The 20,376-nt window shown below is 36.0% G+C and overlaps 1 protein-coding gene across 8 annotated transcripts in view; it reads right to left on the bottom strand.

Annotated features, from left to right (window-relative positions):
* Positions 1-20,376, bottom strand: part of LOC139962235 (uncharacterized) — a 150,336-nt gene that overhangs the window by 63,502 nt on the left and 66,458 nt on the right. For all 8 annotated transcript variants that reach the window (XM_071962263.1, XM_071962269.1, XM_071962270.1 and 5 more), the window contains exon 2: positions 13,960-14,022. In XM_071962263.1, coding sequence (XP_071818364.1) covers positions 13,960-14,022 — 63 coding nt within the window. The remainder of the gene's footprint in view (positions 1-13,959; positions 14,023-20,376) is intronic.

Below are 20,376 nucleotides of genomic sequence, written 5' to 3'. Positions count from 1 at the left end.
GTACATACTCCTTGAACACATGGAATAATGGAATCGACTGTTGGGGTCTTATATTTATCACCAATTCATATATAATTTATATATTCTTTTCTTTGTTTGTATTTCCCAATTAGTTTGTAGGATATGTTGTAGTGTGTACTACATGGATGTTCTACTGTAAGCTGATGTAAGTGATGGATTATGCAGAAAGTTAGCTATGCTATATACTATCATTTTTATTCTAATAAATTGGTTTTCATGGCAACATGCAATGGAACCATTGCATTCCTCCTGGTGTAAATATTTTGGGAAGTGAAAATATAAAAACCATTCCTTGTCCTTTGACTGCTCGTAAATATATTACAGTAAATATATTACAGTAATATATTACGTAAATATATTACCTAAATATATTACCTAAATATATAACCGTCTCGGGATGTTCGGCACAAGAGGTATGTCATATTTGTTTCATTCCATGATAATTACAACGATTACCATAACATAAATTATCATAAAATACCATAATTCTTATATAAACTTTACCAGGTGTTTCAACTACAGAGTATTCTTATCTTGCTCTAGATCATAAAGCCACGTCTTTGCTTGTTTGTTAATTGTGAGGAAACAGATTGAACCACCAACTAATAAAAATAATTATTTGGGTCTTTTCTATACATAGAGAAGTCTTAAAGAGGCATAGTATTTCACTTATAAATATTAAGGTGCAAACATTACTTAAATTTTACTCAAATCTACAGCTGTTACATATATTACGTGAAAGGGAATGGGAAGATCGGGGGGCAGGGCCCGGGGGAGGGGAAGTGGGATGAGAGACAAAGGAATGGGAGGGGGAGGAAATGGGAAGATCAAAGAGTTGAAATGGAAGGCAGGGGAGGGAGACAAAGTAAGAGCAAAACATGCGCAGATGATGGAGCCTGTTCTCTAGAAAGGCACTGACGTACTAAGAAGTAGAAAACTTTCAAGTTAGCACCTTTTTCCCCCCTAAGTTTTAGATATTTTTACAACATGGATTCCCTTAATGATACATATCCACCTAAAAAAAAATCATAATTCAGTAAATATTTTCAAAACATCAAAAATTAAATACAGTTACTCATTGTATTGTCTCTTTTGAACCTACTAAATTTGATACACAGACTTCATGTTCCTTTAAGACACAGTTTGCATTATAAACATATAAATTTAGCACACAATTGGATCTAATAGGAAGAAATTCATATCGATAGATAAAGCATCCTTGGCTTTGAAACAAGCTGCAGGAAATTGTATGGATTAAATATTAAAACTAAATTAATGGCTTGCACGTGACAGAGTCAAGGACTATATATATATATATAGACTTAACAGGCAAAGTCATACAGTATCTAATGCAATATTTTGAATCCATATGACAATACTATAGACTACCCACCCCTCCCACTTATACCAATATGATCACTTCTGAAACATTTTTTTGCTATTTCTTGGGGGGGGGGGGAGGTTCTGTTTTCTAACAGGTGAGTAGATTGCAGCCAAGTCTTATATTAACAGCTGTGTGTACCACATCCCTCTTCCTCTGTACTCAGTCCAATAACCAATGTAGATTACCCATGATAGAACTTATTAAAATACTTGATTTATACAGGTCAAAAGAGGGAATTGAGTTCCAATCACTGAGGTCATCAGAGGGTCACCTCCGACCTACAGCTGGTAAGTCCACCAAAACTTGTAATGTATGGATCAGTTGTACTTCATATAAAGCAGACAACCTTCTTACATATGAAAGACTCCCTATACATACAGTATTTATACAGATACAGTAATAAATGCAGTAGAATAGTTACATTGTTAATCAACAGTGGTTTCTATATGGTACAGTAACGATAGAGGATGCAGATAGGGCAGAGGGAGCTGCATGTGGTATTAAGCTGATTTCATGTATTTTTCTTCCTCACATAGACAGAAATATGCATGGAGTATTGGACACGCCAATTTGCTTTCGTTTTTAATTTGCACGCAAGGCATCTTTCCTTTCCTTAAAAGCTGAAGCAGTTAGTTGATTGGTTTCACTCCCTTCACATTTTGTTCAAAAATAACTTTGAAAGAGCACAGGTTAATTTTTTGCTCGAGTTTTACGTCATAATAATGTTACTTATTAACATCTGACACGCAATACAAATCCATCAACACTCGCAGTAAGTTGGCCGGATTTACACGATTCATTAGAAATAAACCTGGTATCAGTTTGGGATAAGCTATAACAAATTGGTATATGGTTGATCTGAATATGAAAGACCAGCGCATACTGTAATATTGAAGATGCTATATATATTGGGTACAAGTTATGTTTCATTTTTAACTATGTCGGTTCGCAAGAAATGCTGTCTTTTAAGTATGGAGTTGACCGGCTAACAGACAGTGATGCAACCATGTATCATCATGGGGGCTTTAGCCACCATCCCAGAAAAATATGGGTATCAGCTACTTCCCCCCCCCCCATCCCCTCACTGGCAGATAGAATATTACACAAAATAGTGTACAATAACAAAAATGTAACATGTATATATATAGGGTACAACCTAAAAAGTCAAAAATTCTTTAGCGAAGCAAACCAGCATTATTCATTTGACTTCTTTTGCTTTGAAATAATCAGTACTTGATGAGTCAAGCTGAGGGAACTGTGAAATTAATAACTAAATATTTTTGTGCAACTTCCAAAAATCAAAAACAAAAATGCTTTTGTATGTAATAAATTACAGTTCTTCATCTTTACATGAGGCCTATAAATTGGTATTTATCTTCTAACAAACTGATATAGACTGTATAAATCTTTTAACCTATCATCTTTTTTAATAATTAATAATTTGGCTATGTTGGTTAAACTGTTTACAAGTTTATCCCACTCACCTCTAAGTCTACAGATCCAGGGTGCAGCAATATAAATATCTCACCATCTAATGTTCCCACCTCTGCAAGCTTTGTATACAATTCCACAGAATCACCAATGTGCACAATGATGGATAACAGTCCTCAAACAGACTTTGTCGTCCAATAACTGCATCATTCAAAGGCTGCGCATTTTGACACCAGCTTTCATATGTCACATATGCAATGAGTCCAAAATAGGCATTGACACCTTAATAACTCAACAATTCAAAGTAGTATATTATTCCAATTTAATTCCCATCTTCTGATTGAGAAAACATTCTGTTCCTTCTCTTTTCTATTTTTCTCTTCTATTTCTCCTAGTCATGCTCCAGTTTCCACACACTCGTGCATGATGGAGAGCGTTCAAGTAGAGAACCCCCTCGTCCCTTTCTATGAATATTTCAAAGAGAAATATCTTGTATATACATATCCTACAAAACAACTTTTCTTCGCACCAGTCTTCATTAACCCGTGAATTCCTATACAGTCACCAAAACTACCCACCATGCAAAGAAAAGTCAAAACAATATGCTGCCAGATTCAAAAGAGACACACACAGACCGATGAATGTAGTGAGTAATCCTCGTGAATTGGTTCTCGAAAACCAGTAGTCTGTGGTCTTGCGAATAGGTTTTTTACAAACACACTGCGGAGTTGAACGATTGCTTTTGTGGGGTGCGGGGAAGCAGAACAAATTGCCCAGCAAAACACCAAACTGGGTTTGTCCACAACTCTTGTTCACTGGACCGAATCCCTGGAAAACTACACGCAATGATGTCATTCCACAAACTTGCCTGTATTTCATCGAGGAGTGGAGACAGACGAACACAACAGCAGCGAGGATTTGTTTGTCTCCATCTGAAGGGTCTACAGAAGAGACATCTGCCTCTCAGGATAAGAGGAAGAATGCTCTAGGTGATGTTCCTGCACTCAACAAAATCTTAATAAGGCCCCATTTTCTTTTTCTCCATTTTCTGGTGTTGTGTTTTATTTTCTTTCATCACCGAGTAGACTAAATTTTAATTGTTTGTGGTTTCAGGTTTGTTTTTTTTCAAAATGGAAAGACTTCACTTTATACAGAAAAAGAGAACAATTTGAGGAAGCTCCGATCTGAGGCTTGTAGTGGGAATGGGATTAAAAAATGGTTGTCACAAACCACAAACATAACCTCTAAGGAGAAAGATAATTATGATGATGATGTGCAACTATTCAAGAAGGCATTAACTGACTTTCATCATCCATTGTAAACAATATTTTAAGACTGCCGGCCTGCAGTCTGTCAGTTGGAAGTATGACAGTTGAAGGAAGGATTTAAGAAATCTGTACTGAACAGTCACAACAAAATACATTTGAACATGAAGGTAGAATATGATATATGAGAATGTTAGATCGGGTAGAATAATATCAGAAGATTTAAGGTCAAATTATGATGTTGGAAGAGCATGGCAAAATCCAGTGTCCTCAAAATCAAGGATGGGAGTGGGACATGGAGGGGTGGGGGGGTTGGAGTTTGGGAAGGGGTAGGTGACTATGTATGCAATGTTTATGGGAAGATTAACTCAACTCATGGCACAGAAGGGGAAAATGGAAATGAGTTTGAAAGGGTCATCTCCTCCAATTTTGACAGTCAAATTTCTCGCAAATTACAATAATTTTCAAACAGAGGCCTATATTTTCTATCAGCTAGGTTCTCAACCTCCAAGACATTGACAGACATTGACAAGAATCCAAAAATGAAAATAAAATGCCTCGGACAAGGAAATGATTTGAAAGTGGCAGTATATTTTGCATCAAGGTTTTGAACACGAGTGACCATTATTTGATCTTCTAGCATATTTTGAAATAATACTAATGACCTTTGCACTCTCAGGTCTTAACAGTAAAGAGACACCCAGTAGACGATGAAGTGGGGGGTTGGGAGGAGACGAAATGATACCGAAAAATAATTGAAGATTATCACAGATTCCCTGACCACAAAATGGGCATGTTTGTAAAACTCATATTTTCTGGATATTCCAATGGTAGGTTCCAGGGGTACTTTTTAAGAAAAGTCACCAAAGATATCAAACCAAACAACCTGATTAACTTTCAACCCCAGTCTCCCTATTATCATGACTGTAAACATGTGATCACAATGGTATAACACCCAGTGAGGTATCGCAAGTCCCCTTCCTGTTCTGGTTGTAACCGTATATATCAAACAGACACATTCTGTACATGTACTGGTTAGCCTATAGTACAATGTCATTGTCCCTAGTCTGTTGTTACACATATAAAAGGACTTGGGTATATCTCAGTGGGTAATGGTAAATATCAATCAATGGATACTGCAGGTGTGTCTGACTTCATTAAATCTTCATTAAATCAGTTAATAACCTCATCCTGTGTGTTGGCTTTATGGCCATTGTGTACTGTGGTCTATACCTGCTCAGCAACTTGCATTCCAGAGATATATATATACTAAGCCTAGCTAACCTACTTCCTTATCTTTGAAAACGATCAGTGGCGGAACAAAGACAACGAGATTCCATTCATTTTTTCAGTCCCATAAACTTCAACCAACTGGAGGTTGGCAAACAAAGTTTTGCCCTAAGTACTGAATATATCGCAACAATGGAACATGATGGCATATAGGCTGTGACTGTCAATATATGAGCTATATATGCATTCTATGTCTACATGTATTTTACCATACATGTGCACAATATAAACTCATGCAGGCCTGTATGTACACAACACAAAGTAATCATTCCCTCATAATAACAACAGTACTAGACATATTCTAAACTTAGTCTGTTTTAAGTACCATTAGTTTGAACTCAAAACGTTTTGTCGTGGAGAAAATTGCTGAATTTTTTAGAGGTACCTTCGAAGGGAGTTTCACTAGTAGCTGTAAAGGAACTATACTTCAAAACGTACATACTGTACATAATTTCATAACTATTGAAACTGAAAATACCATAAATCTCATTTGACTCTTCTTATCAAAGCTGTCATCAGGGAAGTGATACTTGAATCCCACTTCTCTAGTTTGAAGCATCACAAATATCAAAAGTTTCAAATATACATTTTTAAAGCTATATATAGAATATTTAAGGGTGATATCCCTAGTCACTGAGAAATGTACTCCAAGAATTATTGGTAAATATTGGATTATTTACCAATGATGGTACTCACCTGTCTCCTCTCAAAGCATGCACTTTCTTTTTATAGCTGTGGCCAGCAAAAATTGGTTGCTCGTAGCACTGCACCCTTACTGACCCCCTTTTGGGTCATCACCCACTTCCCCTTCCTTCCCAAGCTACCATTCTGAAGTATGGTAGATGGGAAAGTGCATGATTTGACAGGAGAATATGTAAAAGGGAAGTGACGTTAATATTTGAATATTTGATGATCATAATTATAAATGTTCTCTTAACACACTAGCTGTTTTGTTTCTTGATCATATACTGTGCAACAAATATGTTGCAGCTTTGTACCATCCTGGGCAAGCCTTATTCAAATTCAATTAATTAGATATATTTTGAACAAAAAAGATTATTTTAATATAATTTACATGAGTCCCAAGGACCCCAACATAGGTTGGAAATGGTGGGGGGAGGGGATAGTAGTCAAAACCATGATCAGTAGTGTTGAAATTCCAGTCTGTGTCACCATCCTGCCCAGCAACATGTCTTTTCTCCACCCTCCCCCCACCCCTCCCCCATTTTTAATTATGCTATTCTTTGTTACAGTTTGTTCAAATTATTAGGTTCATTTTTAAGAACATCCCTATCACATGCAGCTCCTTTTAATTAGACATAGAAGGCCATGCATAATAATGGTGAGGGAGACATTTCACTTCATTGTTGCTGGTGTCACCAATAGAGGGCACTCTTTTGCTTTGTGATTGCTTAAAGTAGCAAACAGAGTTGTATCAGCCTAAAGAATCATGGAAGGTAGTTCAACATCATGATGCAATAATAAAACAAGAACACAGTCTCTATTCCAACAACAATTCAAATGACCAACATGTTGTAATATAAAAAGAAATTTAACATAGTTAATTTGAGACAAATGTATATTGCTGACATTGTCTACTCCACCAAACATTAAAAAGTGAGAAAATTTCTTCATTTTCTCACAGGCTGGAGACGTACTCCCAGAGTACATTAGAGCTTGTAACTGTATCATGCAGAAAATTTGTCATGCCATTGTCAATAAAATCCTAGCTGAAGTTTCACTGTAACCCACAGAAAGCAACCATTTAATTCCAAAAGCCATACACGTCCAACATTAATTTTACAATTAATGTATTAGTTTTAAGCAAGCACAAACCTACAATGCTTCTGAAACACCATATTATTCACTGAGAGGAAAAAGGATAACATTTAGTGGTAATGTCACCTTCACTTTGTGATGACCTAATTGTTGATGATGTTGTCCTAGAAACAAAGACTACAGGAAGCAACAGTTAATTGTGATTTCAATGACACTTCTCTTTGCTTCCCTTTACTACACACCTAGCTTATACAGTTAACTATACAAGCAAGATTTCACGTACATGTCTCATGCGGTGTATTTGGATGATATGACAAGCTAATATTACACCAGAATTGCCACACATGAGAACAGGATTTTTCATAGAAACAGCAATCACCCATTCAACAACCAAAGCAAATCAAAGCATTTCTTCAAAATAATGTGGTTGCTTAATACAAAGTGTTATATATATATACTTTTTCACTATTATATTATACAAGACTGCCGTCTATATAATACTGTAGGCCTATATTGCTAAATTGTGACAAGCTGGATTTGACAATTTACAATGTCATGCACAAGGGCATCAGAGAGATATGACCCAAGAATGTTATTATCATTTCATTCAAATGAGAACCCCAATTACATCCCTTCTTAAATACCAAGATAACAACCTTCCTTACACAATCAAAGGTCAACTTAATCTATCTGACTGTCAAACACTTTAAAGGTCCCCTCCCCCAAATCTTAGCACACATAGAATTGCCATTAAAATACTACCAAGGTTGTTTTTTTGGGGGGGGGGGGGTGGAGGAGGGGGATAGGAAGGCAGAAGGATGGGGCAAGCCAATACTACAGACTATTTGATACCGGAATGCAATTAGCGACTGAGGTCTTCTGTCCTCAGTACCCAAATCATACATGTATACAATTGCTAAAACAAATTCTACCATGACTATGTATCTTAAGGAGGGAGAGAGAAGGGTGGGGAGGGTTGAACACAGAACAGCTTTCTGCATGAATTCCCAAACATCCTACAACTGAATCCCTCTGAGTATGAACCTACTATATTCCTGTCTGGAATCTTAATCCCTCTTTAATGGACTACAGAACTGCTACTACTCCTATTGTTCAGAGGAGTTACTACATATACATGACATGCTTCAAACTGTCATGCAAGGTACCTTTATGTATTTAACAATTAAGTTCTGATAAATTGAAGAAAACCTCAACCTTTGCTCCTTCCTAGTCCTAACTTTAAATCCCAATAAGTTGGCAGACAAACTATTCTGATGTCTTCCTTGAGAAACTTCCTGATTAATGGACACTCTGGTCATGAAGGACACAAGCCTCCAAATAAAGATAACTGACCCTTTATTTAACTAGCTAAAGCCAAACCCTGGTTTCTACCAAGATCATATTAAATAAGTCCCTATTATAACAATAATCACGGTAAATATTCATACCAGAGATTTATGATACTTCATATCTTGCATTATATAAAACGATGAAGAAATAGGTACTGAAAAAGACTACATACATACATTCACCCATACATACATATACACATAAACATATACATACATACATACTACCATTGTCCATCTTTATATGTCGATCTTTTCTTTCATTTTTTGTTGTTCTTTTATATCAGATAAATGTCAATTAGAACATCTAATCTCTGCTCCTTCCCTTGTGTAACTTAATTATGTATGTTTTATTTGCAACCTTCTTGTCAGTTTACTTTTTGATAGAAATCTTGCCATCACTAAAGGCCAGGCATTTAAACTACACAGTCTTATGGTTTAATACTATGTGTGTAGTAGTCTTGCTATCGGCTGTTTTGCCCTCTGATGTAATAAAACTATAAACAATGGTAACATTGGAACTTGCGCTGGAAGATGTCATAAACACACACATGTTGTCAGACACTGAACAAAGCTATCAAAAAAGTGTGAAAATCCTTGAAGCCCACGTACGTTTTACCGTTTTACTTATCGACTTTTTTCTTTTTACTGCTCTTTTGATTAATAATTATCGATATTCTGTAATTGATCGTGACTGAAAAAGTGACTTCCATAGTGGAGAATTTCTGTGAAGATGTATGAATGACAGTAATAAGCGATGGCGTATAATTCCCATTGAAAAAAAAGGGAACGACTGGAACAGCAAGTGTTTGTTAATAACAAGTTTTTCTCTCTATGAACTGACGACTAAACAGACTTGGCAAAAGTCCCAAAAATGACAATTTGATGGGCGTTAAGTAAGATGTATTTATATATTTATTTGAATGTTACAATGATCCAACATTAACACAACAGTTTAAATAACCATACTGTATCATTTTTATCCATTTGAAAGCTCTCCACCATATTTTTAGCTCTGCATGACACTTACTTAGTTTTGCTAGATCGGCCTATATATTTCAAAACCCTTTTAAGTGCCTCAGCACATGCACGCATGCATTACCAGACAGGTAAAATGAACCATAACAACAGACAGTATGAAGAATCATCTAGATACAATACAAGTTTCCTATATCCTCCAGTTATACAGCACCTCCAGAATATACAAAAAAATTATATCAAACTCTGACAAAGTTTTTATCAATGCAAATTTGTCTGAATTAAGGAGGGGGGGGGGGGGCATTAGAGATAGAGTATAGATCCCTTGCAGATAATAAACATGCTACATGTTACACTGTCTAATGCAAATGACTTCTCAGGAAATCTCTGGTAGCCAATCAGATTTATTCATATTGTCTGCCAAACCATGCACACAAGCATTTATAAAGATCCAAATCATGTTTTTAGTACACTTTTCAGGTTTGATTTGTTGATTAAACTTTCATGTCAATTTTATTTTTCTCAGATCCAAATCATAATTGGGAATATTCACAAGTTATAAATTGATCACTTATAGCTAACTATAAACAAAAATGTAACAAGTTTATTCCGAGACTATTTTCCTAGCAGTTCTGACACTCCAAGTTTTTTCCCAGACATAAGGATTCACTATGTCATTGAACAAACACCTTCTAAGCCATTGTCTACATCGATATTAATTTGAACCGGTGATCTCAGGTTTAAAAGTCCTCTGTCTCTACCTGACCGAGCTGTCTGTGCACTTGTCTTAGTTGTCCAACTGTCTTAATAATTGGTGAGTTCATTGGTTTAATCCCATTCGATCCCATTCATGCAGATAACTCTGTTTCCTTTTCAGAATCAATTTCTAATTTTCCCTGTTTGCAGTTTCCTACAAGTTTAAGATATTTCCCAAGAATTCTATACTTTTGTAAGTTCTTTATCATCATGATGAATATAACAAGGTTTCTGAATCTGAAAGGCCTTACTCCCACTCCTTCCCAAGAAAATTTGAGGAAATATAGACACTAATTGCTGACTTTTGCTGACCTAAACAATATTAACAACACCACTGTAAAGCAGCTAGATTGGCCATCACTTTTTATTGCCATAATTTGATGCCACTCAATTTCATTCTAAAGTAACCAAAAAATTTCCTTTAATACTATTTCAATATTATTAATAATTTTCTGGGTCAATTTTTCTTTCGATACTTTCTTCGCTAAAGACACACACAGTGCTGTATTTATCACTGATGTGTACACAATATATTTGGTGCAATTTACCTCTCAATGTTATATGAAAATGTAACAAATTTACAAAAGATAACAACATATTTAACACATTTTGTGCTAATGCTGTTTATGATTCCCAGATATTTCAATTATTCATTCACTTGAAATACAATCTAGGATACCTTTAAAGGGCATCTAGTATTTTTGGCATAAATATGCTAAGTCAAATAATGGTCACTCATGTTCCAAATTCAACAAGTATTTTACTATCCCCTTCAAAGAATATTTTTTTCCTCACTAAAACAATCAAAACTCCTCTGAAATTAAGATCCTAGGTCACAGTTTCGTATGAATTAGGTTTAAAAAAAATCCAGACGAAAAATGCACAATGCTGGCACTTTGGATGGTACAAAGAGAAGGGAGGGCATTGAACGGAAGGGCCAGTCATAGAGGGCGCACAGTGTTAACAGGTTACCAGTTCATTCTAGGCACGGTAGAACGAGAGTGCTAAGGTTGTATGGAGACAGGTAAGTGAGGAGCGATGTAAATGGATATTTTTTTTCTCTCGCTAAAACAATCAAACTCCTCAATGTCTGAAACTAACTTGGGTAATCAGAACCTCCAGGATTATTAATTAGTGTGTGTTAAAACTTCTAGCAATTTCTCTCATGCTGAAATTTGTGGCCCGATACATATGACCTTTAACTAAATGTTATGAGGTGTGAAGTGGATATGATACTCGGTTGCTTATGGTTTCATGGGAATAGCATGCTGGCAGTGACACACTGCTCTACGGAGCAGTTTACAATGGAATTTAAAAAGTAGCCATTAAAATTAATTACTTAATACTTTCTTTTCCTACAAATGGACACTCTCAACTTGCTAAACCGACTAACCATTGGTACATGACTAGTATCCACACACAGATAAATCATAGGGTAAATTTGGAGATGTAGAACCTTCAGTAAAATACTTTAAGGAATTCCTTCTTTTCAGTATGCTTCATCTTGTAGAGGTAGGCGACCTTTTACATACAGTATTCCATACTAGTTACTGGATCTGTTAGATCTGATTCTACACAGATTATGCTTTATAGTGAGGGCTGTACACCAGCTCAGAGAAAGTCAAGAACACTCGAGAACCTGAACTACAGGCAAAAGCATCCCATCAACCAGATAGAAAGCCAAGAAAGGTCGTTCTCTCATAGATCATCAATATTTGATAGTTTGTCAAGTTTTTACACTTCATCAATTTTCAGTAAGTTAATTAGGAGGATATGTAATCTTCCTTAATCTTTTTTTTTTTTTTTTTTTTTTTTTGGCAAGAGAAAAGAATGGAAGAGAGGGTGGTTGAAGTATGCAAGTATCTCTGTAAGTGTATGTTTTATTTAAATTTTTCTTTTTCAAATTTATTTCTGATATGTTTGTACAGGAGTAATACAAAAATAGCATTACAGTAGGAAGGTTAACATATGAAGGACACTAGAAAAACAGCAAGGCTGTAATCTCAGCTAGTGACCAAGAATCCCTCTGTAACACGAATAAATCCCTCTGTAACACCACATACATCCTTTAAAGTATTCTTTTCTGGTGCTCAAGATTAAATATTTTGGGGGGATTACTTACTGTACTTTGTACCTCTGTATGGGTTTAGAGTGGACTAGGACAATGCATGGCGCAAACAATTGTAATTTGTCACATGTAGCAGAAATTTTTCTTAAAGCCCTTTTTCTATTGATTTTTTTTTAGGTTTACAGTCTTGTTCAAGGCTCTCTCACATGACTTTACAACTTAACCCTGGTCATTGGTCACACCTACACACCAAAGTGTGCACAATTCAATCAATCTCCATTGAATATATATCTGTAGGCTCTGTGCATAGTAACTTGCCATACAATTCATGCCACACTATTAATTAATTCCATATTTCACTGCCAGGATTCAATACGTCAATGGGAGGATGATATAAGTTACATTCATGTTGTTTTAACGCTAAAGTATATCCATGGAAAACTGAAACAAGAAAGGGACTTAGAGAAGCATACGGTCAAGGTACCGTCCTTGACCGAAAACTAAAGAATGACGTCGTCGTCGCTATAAAAAAACTGAAAAGGTTCACAGGACTCTACTTAAAGTATATATAGACGGTGTATTACAATGTGTCTGTAAAATTTAGAGCACACAGGTCTATATCATGTACACATTCCTCCCAATAGCAGCAGTAGAGGCCACACTACAATAGAGGTAAAACTCTCTCGTTCGTACTCTAGATACCTCATTTTACCAGAAGCCATGTCAGTTTCAATACAATACAGACCGCATGAGATGTACATCACTCACGCCGCAACTACAAATTTTAATTGAAACAAACCAACAAACGCACACACTTAGGCATACACATATGAAAGTTATAGCAAGGGTTACATAGTAATATCTTAGTCACAAATGAGTTATCCAGTATATGAACTTAAAATCAAATTCGTCCTTACTTCGGTGACAAGGGCTGATGGAAGAAATTCCAGATAGAGTTTAGTCTGTTTTGTCCCTACAATAAAGGTCACCAAACTCTTACAGGGGAAATTTGCCAGTGCAATGTAACTTGGTGCTAAAGGTCACATGGTATTAGGTTAGATATCATAGAATAGAACAAGAGTGCTGTGGTATAGTCAAGACAGGTAAGTTACAAAATGTTGTAACTGCTTGAGTTTCTTCTCAAACAAGTTAATTATTTAAGTTCTCCTTACAAACCTTGTCTCCATAGGAAATGTCCTTTTGTAACTATCTTCAACATTGACGAAAAAATACGATTATGGAGATTTTTTTCTGTGACTACAATTCTTCTTTTCAAAGGTTTCTATCTGTAACTCGATTGCCTAATTGTTTGAATAGAAAGGTTAAGCTAGTAGGACCAACCTTATAGCTACTGATAAGATTAAAAGAAGAGATTTACAGTGCATAGCTGACCGAAACAGAATAAAGGTGAGCTAAAAGTAGATTGACAAGTTGCCATAGTTACAGCATAGCTAGAGTGTATAGGGACTGTGGAGACTTGTGAGTAAGTCCTGCGATAATGTCTCGTTCACCGTGCTATGTTCTGTTCCATTCATTACATGTATGCTAGATTCAGAATTTGTTCACCGACAAAATATGCTCGGTGAGGTTTTGCATGGAAAGCAGTCAAAACCAAAACTATGGAAGCTTTGTACTTACATGTTGACATACCACTTGGTGGCTGGAACCTGCTTCTCGCCAAAGAACTTCTTAGCAGCGTCCCTGTATCAAGACAATAACAATAAACAAGAGAAAATTGAAAAAAGAGCACACTGGGTGTTTTGGTCTCGTTTTGAACTTCCTTGTGTTTTCTAGAATAACCGCAGGTGTTAACCAATTCACACCCTCTCAAGTCTTCCAACAGGAACTAGGTCCGAGTACACAATACAGTTTAACAGTCATTTCCTGGGTGTACACAGAGTTCCTCAAGTCATGAATGGAGATTTGAGAAACGCAAAAGTCTCCAGTTCATGCACCTAACATGAACCTGCACTTTAACAAGGCACTCTAAACTAAACTAAGAATATAGACAGACAAAATGGTACTGTGAACATTATTGGTGGAGTGTGTGCTTATTGCAGGCTGCTGGAGAAACAATGCAAGTGATTGCACTCTTAATAGCAATACTCGTTCATTTGGGTTTGTTGGTTGTATCATATAGACTTATGAACTCACTGTTACTCGAGTCTACCCTCTGCGCTCTGAGTTGAGCTCGGGAAAGCCTTGCGATTTTTAACCTGGGGTCATGGTTAGGAGTGTTAGCTCATGGACAGGAGTGTTAGCTCAGTGGTTAACGCCGGTGCCTTTCAATCATAAGGTCCCGAGTTTGAGTCACTCCAAGATTAATGTACAGTATGTCGTCCAGTTACAGAGTTGCTGATAATTGACAATTCATAATCATGGACGTTTAATATGAATGTAAGAGACTGACTTCGTCAGCTTGCGGCTTTGATAAGCCAATGAGGCTTCTTCGCGAGTTCCTGCTTGCAGGAGGATCTAAAATACATACATGCTTCAAAAACGGATCTTGCAATCCTCCTCCAAGGTGGATTGAGCTCGCTATGTGTAAATAATTATTGCCGTAGGTGTTCCACTAGCATGCCGTGACCTCGACTTATTACTTTCGCTAAATTCCAGAGCCTGCTTATTCGTCGTGTTGGGAAACACATTGCGTTTACAGTGTCTATTCTGGGTCTTGAATGAAAAGCATCTCTAACTACCTCTGGTAACACTGAATCAATTGGAAGGCACTTATAGAGATAGGGAAGCATCTACTGTAAACTTATGTTGCATTCACGTACACCACAGCATTGTATATTTGGGGAACAAACAAATTTAGTAGGACATAAAACACATATTTCTGTTAAGTACATACATGTTTTTTTTTTACCTTATATGAGAAACAAACAGCTGTTCACAAACTGCGTATCTATCTACTAGAATGATTAACATTCACAACTGTGATGTGAATACAGGGTCTTCTCTTTCTACATCTATTTCCATTCCAGCAATAGTTAATAAAGTGCTCATAATCTTCCATACCATCTGCTAGAACAAATTAAGTTAGGAGTACAGTGTGACACAGTTGGGTCATAAGAAATTGGAATGGGCCAACCACAGAAATATATTCAAGAATTGTACAATGAGCAGACGAGTTGTCTGTCTTGTATTGGCTGATAGGTATTAAACAATAAGTGAAACTTTTCCTTGGATATAACTTTTCCCACCCACCCACTTCCAGACTCACCCAGCCCCCCCCCCTCCCCTACACCCACCCAGCCCATTAACATGCATCTTCTTCATGCATCAAGTCATTGTTCACATCAGGTTCTCGAAAATGCAGTACTCCAAAATTACTCTGGGCATGTTAGATTGACCACTATTGGAGAAAAGGTCAAAATAACTTTGTCACTATTGTCCTGTGAAAAAGAACTATTTTTAAATAATTTCAAACTAAAGGGGTATAGTTTCTTCTTAATCAATCAATTAGCAGGTGAAGTCTTTTAGTAGTATATAAGTATTAAAAAAAAAAAACTGTTGTTGAAAATGAAAAGAAATGAGAAAATGGTGATAAAACCCAAGATAAAAACACAAAACAGAACAGCCACTGAAGATTAAAATGCTGCAAACATTGCTGTTACTAACACCTACAATTTAATATATATTTCAGGTGAAACTTGAGAGAGAGGCCCAACTTAGGGTCATAAAAGGTGATGTCTGAAATAAAGCTATTTGCTGCGTCTTTTTGCTTCTTCTTTTTTTCATTTCCACAATATAAATAGCAAATTTAAATATTTTCTCAATTGAAGTCAATATTAGCCAAGATAAATATCGGCTCAAAGCAAATTTTACTAGAGTGCAAAGTATTTCTCTAAGATCTCTATGACACCACAAACTGACTTTTTTTTAAATCCTGCAAATTTACTTTAACCTTCTGACTGCAAACAAACTTTATAGTTCTTTTATATCGAATCTTTATCTATAATCTGCATGACTAGGCAACCAATTTTATTTCTTTTTGGCTTCTTAATAATGCAATTAAATAACCTCAAATGAGATTGTTCTATTGTTTTGAATTGGAATATGCTGGTATATCATATTCTACATTACACAGACTTAAATTAAATAACTGTAATGTATATTACTGCGATGTTTAAATTATATATTGTACAAAAATGACACTGTGAAAATTAGACTGAGCAGTAAGCAATACAATTATTATCAAATTTGCTGATTTTTTAAAACAGACCTTTCTTTAGAACTGTGGCAGTACAGAGTACTAGAATATGACAACCAGACTATTAAGTTATTATCATACATCATGTCTGCTTGTCTGCAACACTGTCTTGAATAATTTAAGTAACGCATATGTAATGCCAGACAGTATAATGTGCACAGTGTATGCAGACAAACTGCACCAGAATCTCGTATCGGACTAGACAATTAGTAGTACTAGTAGTAGTAGTACGAGGACGATGTATACTATCATGTGAGTCTGTTTTTTAACGGCTTTCCGAACACATTATTGGATGAGCACAGCTGTGACGGATCTACGTGTGTATGGGGGGCCGAACAAGCAGATAGAGAGAGGAATAAACACAACGTGTCAACTACCAGCTCAGATGAAAGAGATAATTCTCTAAGGTTTTATCTGACAATACCGATCATTTTTAATTGATTTATTTTGCATCGATAAGAATGTAAACATCAAGAGGTTTAAGATGACATACGAGCTATGATGGTAACAATGTAATCATAGATTTATCAGAAGTACATAACATACCCAACATGCTGTAAATTAATTACAAAACTTTAAGCTTATTATTTTGTTCCTACAGCCTGCAATCAGGCACAGATCCTTTCACTCCACCCCCCCCCCACCTTTTCTAAAAACAATAAAAATAGTAATAAGCACAACCTTGCATGTCGACCTTATATTAGACCTAACCAACCAACCTCAAGGTCACAACCCTCCTTTTATAAAGTAAGCAACTAACCAACCCGCTGGCCACACCCGTCCTTTATTAAGGTAACCTACTAAGCAACCCGCAGGCCACACCCCTCCATCTATATAATAGCCAACCTGAAGGTCATTACCCCTCCTTTAAAAAACTAACTAACCAACCAACATTAAGGCCACACCCCTCCTTTTAATGATACTGAATCTGACCCTGGCCATCGTATTATATTTAGATTAGATTCATCTAAATAAAAAGCTATATTTATAATTCTGGTAACATAATGACTGATTTTCGGTAATAAATAATTTAGAGGTATTTCTCAATCATGGAAATGAAGGTAGAGCGGTTGTTGAACCTCTAGGATTCAAAAAAATATGTGAAAAGTACCTATATTGTATTTATGTTTTATTCCATTACATGTTCAACTGTAGGTTTAACATTAAGTTACTGATAATGTTCGACACTTACCACTAGTGTTCGACCGATTGTCCGATGCCAATTATCTAACCAATTATTGGTTGAACACTACTTACAACAGACATACATCTCTGGCATCAAAAATTATTTATCATACAATAAATGCCATTAAGCAATCTGAGTATCACTTCGTGCTTATGTACACAAAAATATCTGATTTGTAACAGATATATATATAGCAAACAGGTTAAAGTACAAAGCATTAGCACACCATTTTCTCGATAAGTAGTTGAGATCTGTTGAACACCGGGATAAGGACATAATACACACTAATGTATCCATACATGAGGCTTTACAATGAAGAGTAAAATCGTCCATATGGTGAGTGTACTAATTCACTGTACTGTATGTAGTTTTATTAGATTTTATTAGTTTTATTTTGTGGGTTAAAACAGAAGAATTAATTATTGAGAGATAGGAAACCCAGATTCTAACTTTCAAGAGGATGAAAACAGATTCCAAGGTGAAACTATGATATGGTTTCATGGCAATGCTTCTCCTCCCTCCTCTCCTCCCTCCCTCCCCTCCCTCCATCCCTCCCTCCCCAATCCTCTACACACCCCTCTTCCCGACCCTCCCCCAACCCTCTACACACATATATTCAATTCATGAAAGCTCTCTATTTCTATCTATCCCGGCTCCCAGTTTGATCAGTTTCACCTTAACAGACTTGTAATTTTCACATACTATACCGACATGCATCTATGCAAGGACTTTGTTATTTTTCTATCTTATACAACATCAAGCTATATAGTAGTAGCATAATTCACGTTTCCGCCTGCATACATGTATATACACTGCCGTAGCTGCACCATTTTCAATTTTTTTTTTTTTTAAATACATGTACGTCTACCAGCATTGTTGAATTATTCATAGAATTCAGACCACTTCGTATTATTACATCTAGGATTGTTAGCATACAGCAAACAAACAAGTAGTGTCATGTAAACACTGTTCCAATTGCAGTTATTTCCTGCTAGCAAACAGGTTGTTCTAAATTAAATAGTCAGGAAAACAGCAGGTGTGAGTTAAAGTGAATTAGTCGACATCATAGAAGTATACAATGTAATATATGCAATTAAAAGAACTAAGATAATAATTAACAAGGTATGGCAAATTTTATACATGATTTCATCCATCTACTTTAATATTCTTAGCTGACCTCACCCCCTTCTGTATTATAATTTGTTTTTCGCATAATTGCCTGGTATGAATTGACATTTTTGTGTTTACAAAGTTTAATATGTATGTTATCAGTTCTGTATAGGGTAGATATTATATACATAAGTATTCTAGTGCCTATGTAGAACATTTGAGTGTAGAGTGAGTGAAGACAATTATTAAGAGCGAAATGAACTAAACTTACTCCTCTACTTCTAGTTCATATATTAATTTCCCGAATCACTTGAATATTTGTCAACCTAGGCGCGTTGCTCCATCTAGAAACTAGCAAGCATTATGTACATCCCACACATCAATTAATTAAGTGTTTTCTAGTAGTATACACTGACAATATATCTGTGGAGAAATGTCTATATAGTATACTGAAAATCTCTCCATTACACTCACTGTTGGGGGCTTCTCAAAAGGTTTGAGATGAGTAAAAGACCTTTTGAGTTAAAAGTTTGCATCACATTTTTAAAACATCCCTGATTACCTGTTTACTGAGCAGGATGGACTCAATGTAGAATCAGGGAGTATAACAACTCCCTGGTAGAATTCAGTCATGTGTTTACAAAGACAGAAAGGACTCAATGGAGAATTCACTACTGCACAGGTGTGTCCAGGTTTAAATATAGCTGACCTGATGTATGTAACATACACTACAGTGATAGGAGGGGTAGAAAGAATTCAGATTGTCACCTAAGGTCATGTAATACCTGTCAGTTGTGATCTTAGGAACTGTAAACAATGGAAATTCCAAGAAATAATATCTCATGAAAGTTATAACACACCAATTGTATTCTAATAGGTGGCCGAGCTGTACAATGGTATATATATAACAGTGAACAGGTCACAAAACTGGATATCTGCTAACCATCTATGATCATAAAATCGGCACAACCTTTGTACTAGTTCACACCAACTGCATGGAGTTAACGACAATAACATACCCATTCTATTCCAATAGGTGGCCGAACTAACCAAGAGGGGGTGTGATTACAGGCCAATTGGCTGCAACTGATTAGGGAGCTATTAATCAAATAGCTCTGAAGAAATAAATTGTGTCCCACAATATATATATATTTTTTTCTTCTTTTTATTTTTCTTATTTGGAAAAGTACGGCTATTTATCGACTGTACTTCCTAGTGTGATCTTGGTGCAGGCTGAAGTAAGGAAATTAAACTTTCAGATTTCTCAAATCTCCTTTCATGCAGGGAAGATTATGGTAATTGGCCTGATTATGACGACTTCTCCACAAAATGCAACTTTCAATTAATCGCTGCATGTGATCGAAGCACGTCAGATTTTGATTTGATTCACTAAAAGTAGCGACATTGGTAAATTGGCAACATTTATGATGTTCCTACTTCTTCTTGTGGAAAACCATGGAACTTCAAAGTTATTAAAATATAAAGAGCAATGATTAATGACGTAGATGCTCTGTGTAACGAGTATATCTTGAAAGATAGCCAG

Source organism: Apostichopus japonicus, chromosome 20 (assembly GCF_037975245.1).
Source record: "Apostichopus japonicus isolate 1M-3 chromosome 20, ASM3797524v1, whole genome shotgun sequence".
Lineage (NCBI taxonomy): Eukaryota > Metazoa > Echinodermata > Holothuroidea > Aspidochirotida > Stichopodidae > Apostichopus > Apostichopus japonicus.
Note: the sequence above shows the minus strand (reverse complement) of the source record. Positions and strands in the feature narration are given on the sequence as shown.